The sequence below is a fragment of the Thermobia domestica genome, chromosome 6 (assembly GCF_964235325.1).
Source record: "Thermobia domestica chromosome 6, izTheDome1.hap1.1, whole genome shotgun sequence".
In the NCBI taxonomy this organism is placed as follows: domain Eukaryota; kingdom Metazoa; phylum Arthropoda; class Insecta; order Zygentoma; family Lepismatidae; genus Thermobia; species Thermobia domestica.
In genome coordinates this window covers 73488638-73508937 of record NC_137459.1, presented here as the reverse complement: position 1 = coordinate 73508937, position 20300 = coordinate 73488638, and the positions used below count along the sequence as shown (strand labels likewise).

At 33.9% G+C, this 20300-nt stretch overlaps 1 protein-coding gene across 1 annotated transcript in view; it reads left to right on the top strand.

Annotated features, from left to right (window-relative positions):
* The window catches only part of LOC145688051 (inactive phospholipase C-like protein 2), a 662718-nt gene that overhangs the window by 330870 nt on the left and 311548 nt on the right, over window positions 1-20300 (top strand). Inside the window, exons 4-5 of the mRNA XM_081761756.1 lie at window positions 945-1057; window positions 2985-3048. Coding sequence (XP_081617882.1) covers window positions 945-1057; window positions 2985-3048 — 177 coding nt within the window. The remainder of the gene's footprint in view (window positions 1-944; window positions 1058-2984; window positions 3049-20300) is intronic.

Genomic DNA, 20300 nt, shown 5'->3' with positions numbered 1-20300 from the left:
AATTGAGGCGAACAGTAGTCAGACATGTGAGGAACTGGGACTACATTTCACTGTGAGTGGAGAAACCATTCGGCAGTACCTCCATCAACTTGGGAAGCACTACAAGTTGGGTCGATGGGTCCCACATGATTTGACTCCGGGCCAGAAGGCAACACGAGCAAACACTTGTGTTTCTTTGCTGCCTCTTCTGTGGAAGGAGCCATTTCTAGACAGAGTGTTGACATGTGATGAGAAGTGAGTTCTGTACGAAGCTCCACACCGCCGTTATCATTGGTTAGCATCCCATGAATCGATTCCAAAAGAGCCAAAACCAGCACTACACCAGAAGAAGATCCTCCTGTGTGTTTGGTGGACTGTTCGCGGCATCGGGCATCGGGAACTGCTACCATCTGTTCAGAGCATCAATGCAACTGTCAACAGTTGAGCCGTGTTGAAGAAAAACTCAAAATTCTGGAAGCAGCACTTCTGAACCGCAAAGTGGTTCTCCTGTTTCAGGACAACGCTAAGTCCCATGTGCCTAGGATGACCCGGGACACCATTCTACGCCTCGGTTGGGAAGCATCCGCCATACTCTCCGGGCGTTGCTCCGTCCGATTATCATCTGTTATATTCCTTGGACAATTACCTTAGAGGACGCCAGTTCAAATTCCTAGTAGAGATGAAAAATGCGCTTGATACTTTCATCGCTTAACGCCCCACTAAGTTCTACCGTAATTAAATCCATGGCTTTTCAGAATGTTGGCACAAGGTTGTCGATGCTCATTGATCGGGATTATTTTTGATCTTCCAGGTACATGTTAGGTGACATATCGATAGTAAGATTGTTGGTAAAAAAGAAAATGGTACTTTCTTGATTATATTTATAATTGTCTGAAGTCATTAATGATTGAGGTATGTTTATTGTTGTCTGGTGCATAATCATGCATTTTTTTATATCTTTGTAGGAATTCGACCAAGCCAAAATAGACGGCAAGCGAGGTCGTATAGATAGCAAAGAATTCATCGATATGTTCAAAGAAATCGCTACGAGGCCAGAAGTATACTTTCTGCTTATCAGGTAAGGAAACAGAACTCCCGTTGCCTTTTCAAAGATTCTAATAAATAAATAATATATATTTGTAGAATTGTAAAGCATGTTTAGTTTTTTTTTTAAGAGAATTAAATTTTAGCATGTTTTCATTTTGATCTTTCCTAAACCAGCTGTTAAAATTGCTTTAAAAGATTATTTTCGTCACTTGGTTTCAGAGTAGTAAAATACAGTATCAATGAAGTTAAATAGAATTTAGGCGTTGTTATTTGATATTCGTTTCTACAAACTACTGTTATAACAAGGATAATATGTATCAATTTGTTGCAGCTGGAGTCACTAATTAAACGGGAAATATCTTGTATGGAGGTTGTTAAGGTCATTTGCCTCCTTTATTCTCTGAGGATATAAGTGCAGTAATAAGCCACTTAAGTTAAACGTTTAAAAAAATAATTAAGGCTCTTGGAAATGATGCTAAAATAATATGGTAGAAATGAGAGTTATTAAATGTTGTTCTAAATCAGGGTTCATTCCACTCTGATTAAACTCAAACAAATGATTCAATATATGTTAGTAGTTGGTTCCCTGTAATTTTCAGTTGAGTCAGCAAAAATCGAGAGAGAACACGTCCCTGGTCAAATTTTGTGAGAATACCTATTTTGATGGTCAAGACCAAATTTTGGTGGGACACAGGGCGAAATTTTGGGAATGATATCTAGTTTCAGGGTCAAAAGGTCATAATAAAATTGTTTGGCAGGAGAATCTTGACCTAGGACTACCCTCTAAGTATGTGATTACATTTCCTTTCCTTTAAAGGCTATAAAATTGACAAAATATACAGATTTGGTTAATTTTCTTATTCTCTAAGGTAAGGATTTATTATCAGATGTATGAATTTGCAGACAAAATGGGAAATAAACACCCATGAATGATGATGGAAGAAACGTTGGAGTGATAATGTGAGAGGAAACGGAAATATCCCGAGAACACTCACGAACACGATGTTGTCCACCAATAACTTACTTGACAGGCTGTTGAACCAGGAACCCCAGATACCAGAGGTAAGCGCCCTACCACTGAGCTGCCTTGCCTCCCTACAACCGAGAGGAGCACATTTCTTTCTACCAGGAAAATTATTCCTCGAATTGAAAAAATACTAAAACAAAAGAAAAATGGCAAATAAATACTTATTTTAAACATATATACATTACTTACTTTGTTTCTGCGTACAATAAATTTTATACGTTTTCGTTCTGTGTGTCTTTTCATCTGGTCAGAAAGAACAGTAATAACAGAGAGGGGAAGCTCATGTGTCAAGAACTGTTTTTGGCCTTTGCTCTAATCAGATGTATTCTTTATATATATATATATATATATATATATATATATATATATATATATAAGAGCTACATAACGACTCATAAACTAACAAAATGCGCTAAATCATCAGAGAGGTATTACCTCAAAGACGGAAGTTCAACTTTCATATTAGTTGTAATTTAATAATTTGGAGTCAAATGCTGTTTAATTAGTCCTGGCGTATTGTACAGTGGAAACATTTTTCTTTTTTGTATATGGGTCATCTAGCATCAATAATAAATATGGGAAATGTCCCATCAGGTACTTCCAAATTTAGGAAGTTTGAGAAGGCGAATCACAAATACTTACTTCTGACTGGCTATCACTTAAACGCAAACAAATTCAGATATGCTTATTTCGTATTTATGGTTTTATGCAAATGATCAACGAAACTCAACTCACAAAAAAATGTATATGAGAAGAGAACAAACATAATTAAATAAACTAGAATTTGGTGAGATTAGTAATATAACAGTTCAGCAGGTAGTAACATTTTACACATTTTAAGAGTAACACAAAATTCGATTTATTTCTTGAATATTAAATTTTCAGTGTTTTATATCTATATTAAATAGCTTGTTTTATATTCTTGTTACAGATTCGCGAACAAAGATTATCTGACCCTCGAAGATTTGCAATTATTTCTGGAAGGTGAACAAGGGGTAAGTACGCATCTCTTTTGAATAATGTCCACATGTGTAAAGAAATTACTTGACATTTATCGCATGCAATATAGAATTGACGGCACTATTGTAATACCACCCATAAAAGTGAGAAGGAATGTTCCTCGGGAATTGAATCTATGCTGCTTTAGGCACGTTTGTTTCTCATATCCAAGGATGTTATAAAATAGAGGATTTTCCCATAAGTATATTCATCTTATGAACTGAATGAAACCAAGGAAACAACCAAACATCGTCTGAGCTGGCACGTTGATTGGTTATTCTCGTTTCCGCCAGGATTGCTTAGTCGAAACATTGCGATCTTAGTGGCGCAGAGCGGTCAGAGAGGATGTGGCGAAACTGTGACGTATGGCTTCACGAATTTGTTGTATGGGCAGATCCTCTATTTTGTAACATCCTTGCGTTTATCTCTAAAAATTCACAACCAGTGAACCGTGAAACTTTCACCACATATTGTCATTTATGACTTTATTGCGAATTAGTCTTTTCTTCAATACTTTCGCCCTTTGGCTTGTATAGCTATGCAAATTTCTGATTCTTTTAAGTTGAATGAATCCCAAACTATGTACATCGGGTAGTGAAATTGGCAGGTGTACCAGATGAATGGTAAATAAATATGTAAACATTAAATCTTTTAAGATTAGCTGAACCTGTCTTCTCTACACAACGCATCATTCACAAATGAGCATGAATCTTCTTGTCATTCCTCACAACATCTGTACATGCCAGGTTTCAGACACAACTGAAGGACGTCTTGATAAAAATCGGCAAGGGGCACCATAAAAGAGAGACTTTTTTCGATTATTTTGCAATATCTCGCACCATTTGCAAGGTTTGAGCCTACTTCCGGTTAGAGTTTCTAATTCATGTATGATGAGTGTTTTCTTTCTTCTTGCAAGCAGTATGTAATAAGCAAATGCATTACATACACAATTAATTATGTCAGTTATATATGGTGTTCATTGGGCAAAACATTCCAAACAATAAAGATTCATCTTAGACTGAAGGAATGGTTATCCTTCGTTTTCATTATCATTTGGCCATTAAAGAAACACCTGAGAATTATAGAACCCATGTGTACAACTATGTTGTGTTGAAATGCATAACTCATAGGATATGATGACTTTTTTTTAAAAAAAAAAATCAACACTTCCAGTATATTCGTAAAAACGTAATAAAGAAATAACGGCCACGTTCTTTATTTTTACAAAAAAAATCAATTATGACTGGACAATCTACACAAATTTTGGAATCGAGCATAAAAAGCGGCATCTTTCTAGTACCTGTGGTTTTCGAGATCTCATTGTCGAAAGGATTGGAGAAAAATATATAAACCTAGCATTTTAATATATAGATGAATTCAGCATTTACTGGAGTTGTTCGGAATTGCTACAATATTATGCCAAATAAATGCTATTTCACTTACATGAAAAAAGTAACTAAACTCGTAAAAGAAACATTATTAGTATTATTGTGCGAAAGTGCCAAACTGTTCTTTATTTGTACTTCATTCATGTATATTCCATTATGTGTTAAAAATAAAGCAAAACAGTTTTAGCACGAAACATTCATCAATGTTTTTTCAGCAAAATGCCCATAAACCAGAAAATCTGACAACATATTTCAGAATACAGAATACCACTTTCATTGGTAGATGTCAACCAAATACTGTTTTCTTTTAGTTACATGCCCCAATAAGTTTTCCACACACCCGAGAACTGATCACCACTCGCAGAATGTGTCTGAGACAATATCATAATTGCGACCACATTCCGTAGCGGTTTGCGTCTACGGAACGCAACATTTGCGATTTAGTTTGCGATAATCGGCATATCAGTTATAATTATTTTTCATTCTTTTGCGTTGAGTTACTGTACTCAGATTTTTGCGAAGATTGGTACGGAATGACTCTAGACTCGGGCTCCACCCTGTTGCATCAATTAGGTACTGCAACTCCTACTCGGGTTTAGGATTGAAAATGTTAATGTTGGTTTGGCTATCAGACCATACTTAATTTGATTTTTTTAAAATATATTAGAGTGCTCACAATATTACTGGATGAGGGAATATTGTCACATACTAACTATGTTACTGTATAGGAAACTTGTTTATCGTTTAACATTTATAGTGTGGGATTTTTTTTTTTACTTAGATGACACTATAGGGGTAATAACAATTAGGATACAAGCCATATGTCATTTAGCAGTCGTGTGGTGTCGTCAGTAATGTGGTTGCTTTGTTTGAAAATTCTTTGTTCTTGAAGAAAAAAAAAAACTACAGGTTTTTATGTTTATTACTTTTTCCAGTCTATTTATTTATTTATTTATTTTTGCACGTGTTGTGGAAGAGTTTAAGCAGTAATATCAGGATTCGGCAGTGTCTATCAATTTGACGATAACTACATTAATTATCCGTTTCCGCGAATGTTGTTTAGTTCCAGACAGGAGAGCATTCGGGAGGCTACCATTTTGATGAGGCTAAACTGGCAAAATTCAAGGAAATGAATGCAACGGTCACCGTCAAAGAGCCTGAGAAAGATAAAAGTAGAGAAAATGTCGTACATGACTGCTTATAACGCAACGAAGAGGTTACACATTTGTGCATATAATGTACGCTTTATGCAGGAACTCAGTGAGTTGGATAAAAGAAACAAAAACAAATAATAATAAGAAGAAAACATCACTCAACTTACAGCACATGTTTCCGCGCTTCTTGGCAGCCATGAAATCGCATACCTTGTTCAGGTTTTCTTTACTGACGAAGCGGGGTTCCACTTTAAGTAGTTACGTAAACAGACGAGACAGTAGGACTTAAAATCCACATGTTTTACCTGAGATACCCTAGAACTGTCAGAAAATTATGGCGTGGTGTACTATATCACGTTGTTGAATATGTCACAAATCCTTTGAAAATACTAAGAAATTTACTTGCTCGAATTGTTGTACGTGACTTTTCTATCACCCTATATGTAGCCAAAATTGTTCTGCTGAAACAATCAATTCTCATAAAAGAGAACAACAATTAATTGTAAATGACTGCGTATACCTTTTTATGTAGACGAATTCGATGGGGTATTATTGAGTGCTATCTCCTGAGTAATTAGCAAGTAAATTGGTTTTTGCATTTCCAACAAGGCATCCACGAACCATTAATCAAATATAATCTGATATGGGCCCACTCGGAGAATTAATAATACCTGTGACCGCATAGAGAAATTGAAAGTAGCTTATTATAGTGTAGGTTTGTGAAATTTGTAAACCAATGGAGTTAAATCAATATTTTCACATATTTATGCTTGTCCTGTGGTTTGTGCGAGAGAATTTAAATACATATTGGGACATTAATAATCTGTGTTCTAAAGGTTTGCTTTAATGACAACATTCTTGCAACCAGGTATTAATAATTATAAATTATATACAGACTAAACATATTTACGAAAGAATTCTGACACAATGTTTGTAAAGCGGAATAGAGATTAGCTTTAAACATCCATATTTCGTCCCATTTTTTACATTTTGCGTGTAACGGCTTGGTGGTAGAGCGTTTACTTCTTGTGCAAGAGGTATTTAAGTTAATCTCAGACCATGTGTTTATTCTGGAGAACAACATATTTGTGAGTTTTATTCATATGTTTCCATTATCTCCCCCCTCTCTTTTTTGCCATTTCACGAATTATTTTCTATGGCTTCTAAGTAACTAATGTTTTGTGTTTCCTATGCACGTTTTCCCGGTTTTGATTCCCGGTGGGAGTAACTGCTACGAATGCAAACGCAAATGGCCTTTCTGGTTCCGTTTTAACAGTAAGTCCTGTCTCATATGGCGTCGGAAGTAATGAGAATCGTTTCACTTCAATTAAACAGTCAAATTATTTCTATGTCTCTTATCCATCTTTTGGTTCATGACATAAGTTCATGATATTGGACTAAGGATTTTATTTTCAATTTAATTTAATTTAATGTACTTCTATTCTTTGTTTAATATATGTTTTATTTGACTAAACAGAAAAGAGGAAAAACCGCACGCAACCAATTGTGATTCATTATTAAAACCACATTTAATTGACCGAAATATCCATTTTCTGTGTGATACTCTTATGTTTAAATTGTATACTTTATCACGAACACAAATATCCTGTTCGAACACAAAAAATGTCACACATTATTCTGGTTATTCTGTAGGTTATTCTTAGAGCTCTGATTTAATTTCTTAGTGCTGAACCGACTTTTCCGGAATCTTCCGTAATATTTTGATCACTTATATAGTTAGAATCATAATTGTGACATTTAACTGACAGACTGCAGTATACATTTTGGACATTGGAGATTTTACTAAGATAGTTGTCCAATTTTGTTTGAATTTCAGGCTGAATGTTATCAATGCTAGTAACATCTCAACATAAACGTCAGAATTCGTCTTTATTTTTTGTATATTAAACACAGATTCTTTCTGTCCAGGAAACGTGTGGAAATAATGGTTAAAACAGAGGGAAAACAACTTCTAGTTACTGAGTCTACAACGTTATCTCCAGACGTTTCCAAAGATATTTTTTTCTTCTTTATGAATAGAAACTTACCTCCTACACGCTACCTGCATTTTCTTTTATGATTTAGCAGTTAGTATCTTGTGTTGATACATGGACAGAAGACACTTAAATTCAAACAAGCTTTTTTTTTTTTTTACGTGTTAGAGAAATAAGGAAAGTGAAAATAGGATTACAAGATACAAAGTAACATAATATGAGAAAACTTGTAATCTCTCACAGCTGAAAACGATCGAAGAGAAGGAAAATGAAACGTAAAGATAAAATATAGGTTTAAGAGCAGATGTTTTCGGTCGTAAAATTGGTTGAAGATGCATCAGTGTGTGGGGTGATTACTGGAAGACTGGGGGAAGAAGAAGTAACTCAATTCAAGCTTGTGTGTTCTGATACACAATAAGATATTTTGACAGGTGTTAAAGAAAGAGAAAAAGACTTCGCAGATGAAATTGTATAGAACGGATTTTTGACATATACAAATTGGTTACATTTTAAGAAACCATTGTCTCTTTGATTTTCATGTGAAGCAACTAAATATTTTACTGTTATATCGTAAATATAGCTATATTTTAAGCACTGAAAGTTGACCTTCTGAAGTTAGAAAGTAAGAACGATATTACTCTTTTAGTCTCGAAAATATATTTTAAGGAAATCATTTGCATGTCATTGTCTTTCACAAGAATTAGTGATACCATGGTGATATGTAATTTGCTAGCTAGAAATAAGATCAAACATATATGTGTCAAACATGCACTTTTCTAGTTGAATTTATATAGTAGAATATGATGACGAAAATAGCACATTCAAACATTTTTAGTAACAAGATCTGCAACATTATTAGTTAGGACATAAATTTGAAACAACTATAAGCCTAAACATGCCCAAAGATATTGATTTATACTTTCATAAGCAGCTGACCACCTTTCCATTTTTCGTAATAGTAGGTGGATTCCCTTTTAGATTTCTCTCTACTTAGGAATACGGTATTGTGCTTCACGATTCTCTTTATGCCATGGAATAGTAAACTTATGTAAAATACTTTTTAAAATGTTTGAATTATTTTTATTATTATTATTATTATTATTATTATTATTATTATTATTATTATTATTATTATTATTATTATTATTATTATTATTATTATTATTAAGCATAGTTCCAACTTACTGAATTGGTTGCTTGTCAACTAAAACAGTGCAGTGCTGTGGTAGTAATTGTTTAGTGGGATTTTGGTCTTTCTTCCCACTGCGCAAAAAAACTTTATGAATCGCCTCTGTGGCATACGAGCTGCAAGTGGGTTTTCTCTGAAATAACACTTCAGAACTAAAAATTTCAAGTAAAAATACCCAATCAGAGAAGAATCTCATAACCCCTATGTATTATGCAACCCACTTTGCATTGGAACTGTTTGGTGCTGCATATGCGGTAGGATGTGATTAACAGAATTGCTGAAGATTATAAGAATAGTAAATGTGTCCTATATTTAGTGCAGTCCTTACTTGAATTTCACCAAAACGGAGCCTGCTGTATTCTGGTAGTAATTAAATACTCGCGATATCTGTCTAATCATTCAGGCCCTTGTGCCAGGGACCTTCGAGTTAAACACTTTTATTTTAATTACTTAGATTCCCGTGTACTCTTTCACACCAGAAGCGAACATGAATTTAACAGCACAATAATACTTGATTTATTTTATTTATACATACTTCTGAGCATTACTGACTTACAATGGTCTTAGGCCCGTCACGTATGAGGGATGACGTCCCTTGGCGAGCACATTATCCAAAGAAGGGTGTAGAAAGAAAGGAGTGAGGAAAGACGGAAGCGTTCTAGGGCCTATATGTTAGGTACCATCCCGATGTTTGCCTGGTATGAATGAGGAAAACTCAGGAAAAATTTAACTGAGCATGGCTGATCTGAAAAAACAAATAGTCGCAACTTTTCAATCGAGTGTCCTGAGGGCACAGTAGCTCAGTAGTAGAGTGCTTACCTCTGGTTCGATACCCGGTCAAGTAAGTTTGTGGTGGACAACAGCGTGCTCGTGGGTTTTCTCGGGTACTCCAGTTTCCTCCCACTTTCTCATTCCAGTATTCTTCCTTCATCATTCACTTGCTTTAATAATCGTCCCTCAATCTAAAAAGTATAATCATGGGACATAAAACTCAAAGATTTCATTTCATTTTCATTTTAATCGAATGTCCCCACAAGGAATCGAGACCGGAACCGCTCGCTCCAAAGATGAAATCGTTAGCGACTATGTTACGCGGGGTCATTTGCACAATCATACTAATAATTCTCGGACGCTTATGCAAAGTGTCTTAAAGCACAAAACTCCATTTCCCAGTCACATCCTGAGAAGTATCACTGGAATGGTAGAAAAGTAATATACACGTATGTGTAGGGTGCTAAGTCAAATTCAAAGATGCACAAACAATTTGAATTTATGTATTCTGAGGTATCTCAAGAAATAATTAGAAACTTTCAATTCAGTTTTCCTGAAAACTTTTTTATTTATTTACGAGTTAAAACATAACAAAGAAATTTCTCAGGCATTCGCGCATTATTTTCAGTCAGTATATAGTAGTGTACCCGCTAAATACGACACGAATTATCTAATAACAAATAATTCGGAATGTAGTATATTAGACACCTTTCATATAAAGGAAATAGAATTAGAGGAAATTGAGCAGGCTATTAAAGCGCTGAAATCTAAAACATCTTGTAGTATAGATGACATTCCACCGTATGTGTTGAAGGGCTGTTTAGATATATTCAAGCATCCACTCCACATTATCTTTAATATGTCCATTAAAACCAATATATTTCCGAATAAATGGAAAGAAGGTCTCATTTTCCCTATTCCTAAATCAGGATGGCTACGGGTCTGAAGTTCTCTATCTCATTCCTGTTTCCAATCTCCCTTTGCAAAAGTTCTTGAAACCATATTATACAACAGAATTTTAAACCATGTAAAGCCTGTCATATCTGAACATCGACACGGATTTTTAAGGAATAAATCCACAACAACCAATCTAGCAATAATAACGGATTACATAGCAAGAGAGTTAGACAAAGGCGGTCAAGTGGACGTCATTTATACGGATTTCAGTAAGGCTTTCGACAGAGTTGACCATGCGTGCTACTACAGAAATTGGTATCTTTCAATTTTTCTAAACGAGCAATAGAGTACTTCGCTTCGTACTTGTGCAATCGAGAGCAAGCTGCCTCTTACAAGGGATATATTACCACGAAATTTACCACATTACCAGATGTTCCTCAAGGATCCCATTTAGGTCCGCTATTATTTCTTCTTGTAATTAATGATATTTCAACCTATGTTAAAAACTCTCACTTTCTGTTGTTTGCCGATGATCTCAAATTATATTCTAAATAAAGCACAATAGATGACTGCACACAACTCGAGCAGGATTTACAGGGTGTTGGGCAATGGTGTGCCAAAAACAAACTTTCATTGAATATCTCTAAATGCAAGTCTTTATCGTTCTCAAGGAAAGAAAATCCCATCAATCATCTGTATATAATTAATGGCATATTTCTGTGTAAACCAAATTCAGTTAAAGATTTAGGAGTAATTTTTGATTCAAAATTGACCTTCTCTCATCACATCGATGCAATCTCTAACGCTGCATTCAGAAACCTCGGTTTTATCTATAGAATGGGTAAAGAGATTAGAAACGAGTCAACATTCATTAAACTTTATAATTTGTACGTAAGGTCCCGATTAGAATATGCGTGCGTTACTTGGACACCGAATGTAAATAAATACTTACAAGCAATAGAAAACACAATTTAAATTTCTAAAAATGCTTACGTACAAGAAAACAGCTTTATATCCCAAACAGATTCCCTACGTGGACTTAGTAAGGAGTTTGAATTTCCTAACGTTGACGAATCGACGAAAGATGTTTGATTTACTATTTTTATATAAAGTATTAAATAATAAAATTGACTGTCCAGAGCTACTCACGAAAATATATCTGAGCGTTCCAACAGGCAGAACAAGACCAGGGAATACTGGTATATTTTTTTCTGTCAAAGGGCACGAACAAATATTCTCAGTAAATCTCCGCTGTGGAGAATATGTGACTCCTACAATGAATTAAGTGATAAAACTGATGTATTAGATACATTCAGTATGTCAGAATATGTATTTAGAAACAGGATTATTACCGAGTACCTGACACTCGAAGTGAATTGATTAATTGTACGGGTAAATGTATATATGTCTATGTATGTATTATACGACACTATAATTAGGCAATAAGCCTGTTGTGTTGTTTTCTAAATAAATAAATACAATTTATTTAACACACTTTACACAACCACCCAAGAATTAAGCCATAAAATAACTGCCGATTCTTTTTACTCGCTCTAATGGTCAAAACTGTTATATCAAACAACTAATCTACTTTTATTTCTTTTTCTAGTTACTTCTTACAAATTACAACATCATATCTTTTTTCCTTATTTCTTATTGTAAAAGAAAAATAATTCCAGGTATTTGTGTGAGAGCGTTTCTAAGTGCTCTATCATTACCGGTATTGCTGTACTTGTAGCTTAATACTTTATTATTCTCTGTGTTGTCAAAGCTTGTTAGTCTCTTCCTCCTCTTAGCGCAATATATTGTTCCTCTTTTGCGTCTATATGTTTTTTTTTCTTACTTGTAGTTTAATTGAATAATATTATACGCTGAGCACTTTTTGGGTTGCAAACATGAGAGAGAGAGAGAGAGAGAGAGAGAGAGAGAGAGAGAGAGAGAGAAGTAAAAGATTACCTTATTGTCACTAGATGTTTATTCAAGGAGATTGTCCTATAAAAAGCATTAGCGTTTTTTTTCTGATTTTATCTTATATTTCGTTATATAGACATAATACTTCTGACATGGTCAACATGATGGTATGTTTGAAATACGAAATTGCACTAGAGAGTTTCATAAAAGAAACAGCAGTACACTAAAATACCTATAACTATTCTAAACGTATTTAAAAAAATGTTATCTCGTGCATTTTATTATTGTGTATGACTTTTTGCGAAGTAGAAGTAATTTATTTTAATTATTACTGAACTTATGCACTTCAATTGTACTCTCACCTCTTTGCGTTATTTTCTAATGGTGTGACTAGAATCAAATGACAAAGATTTGGTTCAAGTAGTAAAGCCTAGCAATTAACGCATATCGATTCATGTAATTTTCGTTCGAGATACTTTGTATTATAGCTATGTGTTTAGTCTGATTTCTTTTAATGAACGGCTTGCAAATATTGAACGTTATTTCTGTGTACCCGAGAAATATCATTTTCTAGCTCTCGTTAGTTTAATTGCAGAGTGAACAGCCAAAAGTTTAAAAATTTAGTCTTAAATATGTAAATGATCTGTGAACAATGCCCTGTTCACCTCGTTATATGTTAATTGCCGCAGGTTCTTTTAGGTACATGTATGCGCAAACAGTTTAATTTCATTTTGACTTAATAAGGAAACTTACTTGGCACATATCTGAATTAGGTCAATTATTACAAAGAGCTTGAAACTTTTCTCTGAAGAATTCGAATATTATCTGGAATTTTGAGGGCTTTAAATTGGATATATAAAAATAGTGAATATACCTTAAAATTAAAATTGCTTATTTAAGATAAATGTTGTTTCCTCTTTGTTACACATCTAGATTGCAAGAACCTTAGAAATACAAGGAACAAAGTTTACTTTGCCCTTAATACATTAAAATGTATTTTTCTTGGGGGGGGGGGACACTGTTGTTGCTATTTTTCGGTTGAGCCATTACATGCGTACATTAAAAGCATGTAAATGTAAATCAAGTAAGAAATTAAAACTGTTTCGTATTTTAAAATGATAACCTTCATTTTCATCTCATCTCGTGTGCATTTTTCTATTTGAACTATTATTATTCAGCCTTTGGCGGATCTTAATTTTTTGTACCTTTGCAACTGTCAACTAAGAACACTGTTGTTGAACACTCGCCCAACGGAGATCGGGTCATTTTTGATCCATATATATATATATTTTTTATTTTAACTTTTTTTCCTATTTCTTCTTCCTTTTTCCGGTCATCGTCCTAGCTATGCTTCTTTGAAGCTACGTACCAGGCAGTAACGCTTCTATTACTCTAGCATTCTTTATTTGTCAACCACAAATAAACATTTTTTTTGCCTTGGTCGTGAATGACCCGGTTTTCGCTGTTTATGTAAAGGATATTTTATTTGTCTTCTCTACCTCACACCGTCCGATTTGTTGTCATTTTACTCATTCTGTATGATCATTTATTTATATTCTCCTCATTCCCTTACCATGCTCCAACATGTAAACAGTGTTGCCAAGTGGCAAAAAATCCTACAAAACGGGAAATTCATATCAGTGGCTCGAATGTGGGATATTGTGTTCCTAATATTTAGTATATGAGATAATTTTCTTGAAAATATGTACCAATGGAAACGCATGGTAATATAATGCATGTCTAGGTGTGTTTGTGTGCGTTATATATTTGTGGGAAACATTTAATAATATTGGAAAATCTCATGTTTGCGAACTTGAAATTTCCCATCACAAACTGGTAACACTGCCTGTCAGAGTAAATATCAAACATTTTAGTCCTACTTCACTCATGCACAAAAAGAATGGAAATAAACTGTGCGCGTCTTTTCTCTGTGCGATAATAATGTCCGGGCAAAAGCTTTTGAAAACTTCAGATGAGATATTTCGTGAACTGATTAAACAGCAGGAAGAAAGTGCTGAAGCTATCATTGTCTGGATGCTGTCTGGCTCTTTCCCCCAATTTTTAACCTCTGGATCCGCCGCTGAAGACTAATATGCTCATCACTAATATCAAGCTTTAAATTAGTTGGAAATCTATTAATAATATTATGTTATCCTTAGGAAACAATAAAAATATTGATGGGTCAAAAATGACCCTATATTCGTCGGATACGTTATTTCTAGTATCTTCGCTGTGCGAGTGTTAATTAATAAGTTGTTGTGAATTTATTCTCGAAATTAGAAGAATAATGTTTAGAACGCTCTTCACGGTTTTGTGCTTCTACTGGGAACTGGTAATAAACCGCTGTCCCTTGACATCCAGGTCTCTACGTCATATATTTGATGGATGACACTAATTTTGTGAACAAAGACTGAGCGTTCTCCCGATGGAACTGGTGTACGCAACGAGAAATAGGTAAACGTGCTCGAAATGATATTCAAGTGAAAAATTAACCTCAAGGCAAAGCTGTAAACTTTTAAATCTGGAGAAATATGTTGTTATATATGTTATTAAATTAAGTTCACACTATGGTTCAATTTCTAAAATAAGCAAATGTAGCATATTAAAAGTGTATGTGTTCTGAAACTAATCAAACCTATTAAGATTGTTAAAGGGTGAAATACGATTTTAAGAGAAGAATTATGTAATGAATCCCGTATATTATTTAGATCTGTTAACATCGTAACTATTTTTTTTTACTCCAGCAACAATTATTACTGTTTTATTTTTGTTTAGCTGATATCTTCTATATTTGAGTTTTTTTTTTTTTTTTTTTTTTTTGTAGCGCATTTCTGATTGCGACACTTGTATGCATTTCAGGGCTTAAAATTGTAGTTATTAATGTTATTTCACTTTATTATAAATAATATGTACATTCAGCGACAAAAGTTCTTTCCGTTTCGTTAAATGTATTTTGGGAATAACGGCGGTATGGCGGGAACGCATAGAAAATTACACTTTTTTGAATTTACTGAAAACTGTACTGAAATCGTTCTTCCATTCTAAAGTTATTTGCGAAATTAATTTCATCAAACGGAAATAACTTTTGTCGTTGAGTGTACTACATCATTGCTTCGAGAAATCAAACAACAATATATGAAACTGCTAGTTAAAAGTGCATTTTTCTTCATCTACGGTGCATAAATAAGTAATAGTTGCCTTGGTAGCGTCATAATGAAGATTTTGATGAGATTATACCTGAGTATAAATTTCAGCCTAATATATGAAGGTTTTTGTACTGCATCAATATTATGTTTAAGATTACATTTTTTTTTTTCAAATTTTTAGAAAACTACGTATGAGCTTATATATATATTGGCATATATTACTTTGTTCAGCTGAGTGATGAGGTACCTTCGGCAAATAACACCAGTTGGGTAATAACGCCATTTCAAATTTTGCATTGCTAACAAGAACACATGTTTGGTAATTCGATTACTTGCGGTTATGTGCTATACAATGGCACTTATTGTCTTTGTATATACAAGAAACAATGACGTATCAGCCGTGAGTTGAGAGAAAAAGCAACTATGGACGTGGTAGCCGTATATCAATCGGGGAAAAAAAAACCCTCAGATTTTCGTTTCTTCACAAGAAGTAGGTAACCTGTCCGTGCAACATTAGGTTCTAAATGTTGCTAATGGTATGCGCCCATGGACGATCATTACGTAAGACAGGCCATACATAATTTCTCCATGACCGCTGTTTGAGTTAAGAAAGGACAATCGAAAAACAAGTATATTGTTTCGGAAAATAACGCTTCCATCGTGTTAGGAAATAACGCCACTCCATTTAGGTGCTAATATAAAATAATGTTTGTCTTAATTCTCTCTCTCTTTTTTTTTTTTTTTGTGCCGAACTCTGTGTGAGGTGCACAGTTTCATGTTCTGTACATTCTCTTTTTAGATTGTCTGAAAATCTCAAACCATTCGGGCCATATTGTGTGAAAGTGATTTACGTTAAGCTCTGGCGGCCATCCAGCAAGGTTTGAAAGTAGCATGTCCTGCATGTGCTTTAGCACGCTCCGTAGGACTTTGAAAAAAATGAAATGAAATCTTTAAGTTTTACGTCTCACGATTATGCCGGCTAGGCTAAAGGAGACGATGATGATGAGAAATGAATGGAATAGTGGAATGACGACAGTGGTAAGAAATTGAGGAACCCAGAGAAAACTCATGCACTCAATGTTTGTCTACCACAAAGTTCAGTTTGCGGGAGCTGGGATCGAACCAACGACCCCATGTTCCAGATGTGAACGCTCTACCAGTGAGCCACCGCGGCCCACAGCAGGACTTTGAGATAGTGCTTAAATTGAAAGCACCAAAAACTACGTAAACATGATTCCAGTTCTCTGTTTTCCCGGGAATTCTAATTTCAAATAAAGTCGAGAATAATTCGTTTTCAGAGACTTAGATATGGTTCAACCAGAAAAGACGTTTGTAAGGCTGCCTACAGAGGATAGACGGGAGGCAGAATCTGGAAAAAGTCTTCCAAATAAGGAGTTGGATCAATCCGAGAGAGTAAAAGCAACCGGTGGTCCTAAATCATCAGGTCCACTATCCTGATCATTTTCAGACCGCCGGTCGCTTGATACGAGCGGAAGGTTCCCTCGCACACCCCCTTCCCCGTTACTGAAGCTAAAAATGAGTGTTTCTAATAAAAGGCCATAACTCCGAGACTAATCAAGATATTAACGAATTTCTTTTTCCGGTTTTATCTGTAAGGTGTGCTTTACGATTTTGTGTGTTCATGCTTTGGATAGACTCAACGATTTTTCGGAAAATTTAACATAAACATTAAAAACTGACATATTTTGTCCTTAATATTTTATTTTTTGCTCTATATCTCCCCAATGAGTTGAAATATAGAAAGGACATTCCTAATTAAATTTTCAGAACATTGAATTATCTTTCCAACAGTACCAATATTGTTAGGTTTACTTCCAGAATTAGCCGTACAGCGAGGTAAGTTTGAAGGCAAGTGCGCTTTGATTCGAATGCTGATGCTCCAAATGACACCATTGAATTCTACCTCACGTCAGCCAATAAAGGTTTTGTTTCCGAGATAAAAGCTGATTTTTTCCCCGATATTTGAAGAATAGTTCTCAGTGTTTTAAAGATACGTTGAGATCAGTGTTTTAAGCTCGGATATTATCTTTAGATAGAGATCTTCAAGATGAAATATGTCGAAAATAACCAAAAGTGGACTTAATTTATTATATGTCTCGTTTTTTCTAGTTTTCTCGTTAAACGTTAATAATATTGTATTATTATTATTATTATTATTATTATTATTATTATTATTATTATTATTATTATTATTATTATTATTATTATTATTATTATTATTATAGCATATTATCATCATCATCCCCTTCATTATTCCTCTCAGCTATCCCCTAAATACAATGTCTCATCATAGAATTCAGTCATAACAATTTTTTTTTTTTATAAGGAGTAAAATACGTTGAAGCTTAATTTACGTACACAGTTTTTCTCCTAACAGTATTATATGAAATATATAAATGAAAAGTACAGCCCACATTCCAAGGCCTTTCATTTCTTCAAATAGATCAATTTATACCGTAGTTATTAGTAAAAGACAATTTTATGATGTCTGAATAAAATGGTAATATACATTTCTTTTTTTGAAAACTTCGTCTGACCAAAACTTACCGTATCAGTATTATTATTATTATTATTATTATTATTATTATTATTATTATTATTATTATTATTATTATTATTATTATTATTATTTTGGGATGTAGAAGACATAAGATGTGTAAATCCTTTGAAATCTTGAATTTAATTCTCTTCACAATCTCTGTACTTTTTTCTATTGTCGCCTGGAAGTAAATATTGTTGTTAGACATTTCAATTTTATTTGTTTAAACATTAGTTTGCAATATTTGCACCCACATCTTTACACTGAATTTCCTTTGTCGCTAGTTGTTTGTGTAATGACATATTAATTAAAAGCTAAATAAGTTAATATGATTGCGCAATTAAGTCAATAATGGATTACTCTTTATATTGCTGAAAGTTTCAATGCAATGCGTTTCGTAACAATTTACTATAAGCAGTATTAGTTTCAAAATAAAACAAATTTATCTAGTGGTCGAAAACCATGTTTCATTGTGAAATGGAGGAACGCATTCGCAGCCTCATAGAGTAAAAACGACAAACTTTTAGAAAAGGTTGAAAAGAACTAGCTTCAAAACCAGCTCTGCGTATTCTAGACGACCACAAATCATTTCTTTCTGTTTATTTATTTCTCTCCTTCCCTCCCTCTCTCTCTTTTGTCTCTTTATTTACTAGTGTGTGCGTGGGTTTTGAAATATAAATCCGATTGAACCACAAAAAATAATGATTAAATAAAATTTTCAGGGAGGACTGAAAATGGCATATGTTTTTAAAAATGTATTTATTTTATATATATTTTGTAAATCATACTTTTGTCAAGGCAGTTTATGAGAAGACCGACTTCCTAAAAGTAAACTGATCATTCGAAAGCATATATTTTGTGTTTTGCTATGTCTATTACATGAATTAATATTATTAGTAGTATTGTCATCAGTAGTAATTGTCGAAGCATTTGTGACAATTCAGATTTATTATTGTTCCAAATTGTTGCTTTTTTGTCCGTAATGTGAGCTCCGTTGCCGTATCGGATTCTACACATACAGATGGACAAATTATTATGTTAATAAAATACGATATTAGAATAGGAAAGTGGTTCTAAGGGACTACTACTTTACTGGTTTGACACAGGGTCGGTATTAAATTAGACGATGATGTTAATTTTACAATATGAAAATAGCACTATAAAGATGTTAAAGAAGTTGATGAATTGATGAAGGATTTCAGAAATAGGAACACTAGAATAGCTGGAATAGCTTATAAAAAGAATCACAGTTGCTTCAAAATCCTGTGCATCGGAAAAGTTAATCTAGATTAACGTACGTATGGCCTTGCAGTAACGAAGTATCCGTGTATCTCATGTTTGGATTTTTTGCTAGTATTATTATTTCATTTTTAGTTATGAACAAAGGTCTACATGATGTACTTTACATTTATACCAAGTAACGAAGAACGCATTAAATTTTACTTATTTCACGAAAACATTTTTGAGCTGTGATTTTTTTTATTTAACCTTAATAAGAACAACAACATTTGTGTAAACTTAGTTATTTCGCAGCTGCACACAAAACCACAATAATACATTACTGAACTCACTCCATAATGAAGTAGATGTGTCAAGTACCGTACATGATTTAACCAGTATCATTTACCAGTTCATTCAAAATTTCGATGGAGTATAAGTTGCACTATGTTTAACAGAATTTAACGCAACTCGGGTAACACGGAATTATAGTGCAGAATAAAGAATACCACCATTTTTACCGTGTGATGCTTGATTACACTAGAAACACGAACAAAAATTATCGACTACGAGAATCGATCTTACCATTTGATGATTTTCAAGCAAGTACGTACATTATTTCCCACTCTGTGTTCTTCGATTATTATTATTATTATTATTATTATTATTATTATTATTATTATTATTATTATTATTATTATTATTATTATTATTATTATAGTAGTTCAGAAGGTATAACTTCGTTGGCTTCCCGCGCTTAGACCTGCTCGTCACTGGGGGTGTGGTAAGAGGGTAGCGAATCACGACCAACCATCTACTGCGCTCAGCGAACCACGAGTAACCAAGCTGTCACTCCCCATAAACGTCATTACAACTTTTCGCGGGGAGGCCAACGACGTTACACCTTCCGTACTATAATATTAATAATAATAATATATTAGTGTGGACTAGTTGTATCTGGTGTGTTGACAATTCGGATGTTTGGCATTGATAACAATTATTTTGAAACGATGATATACC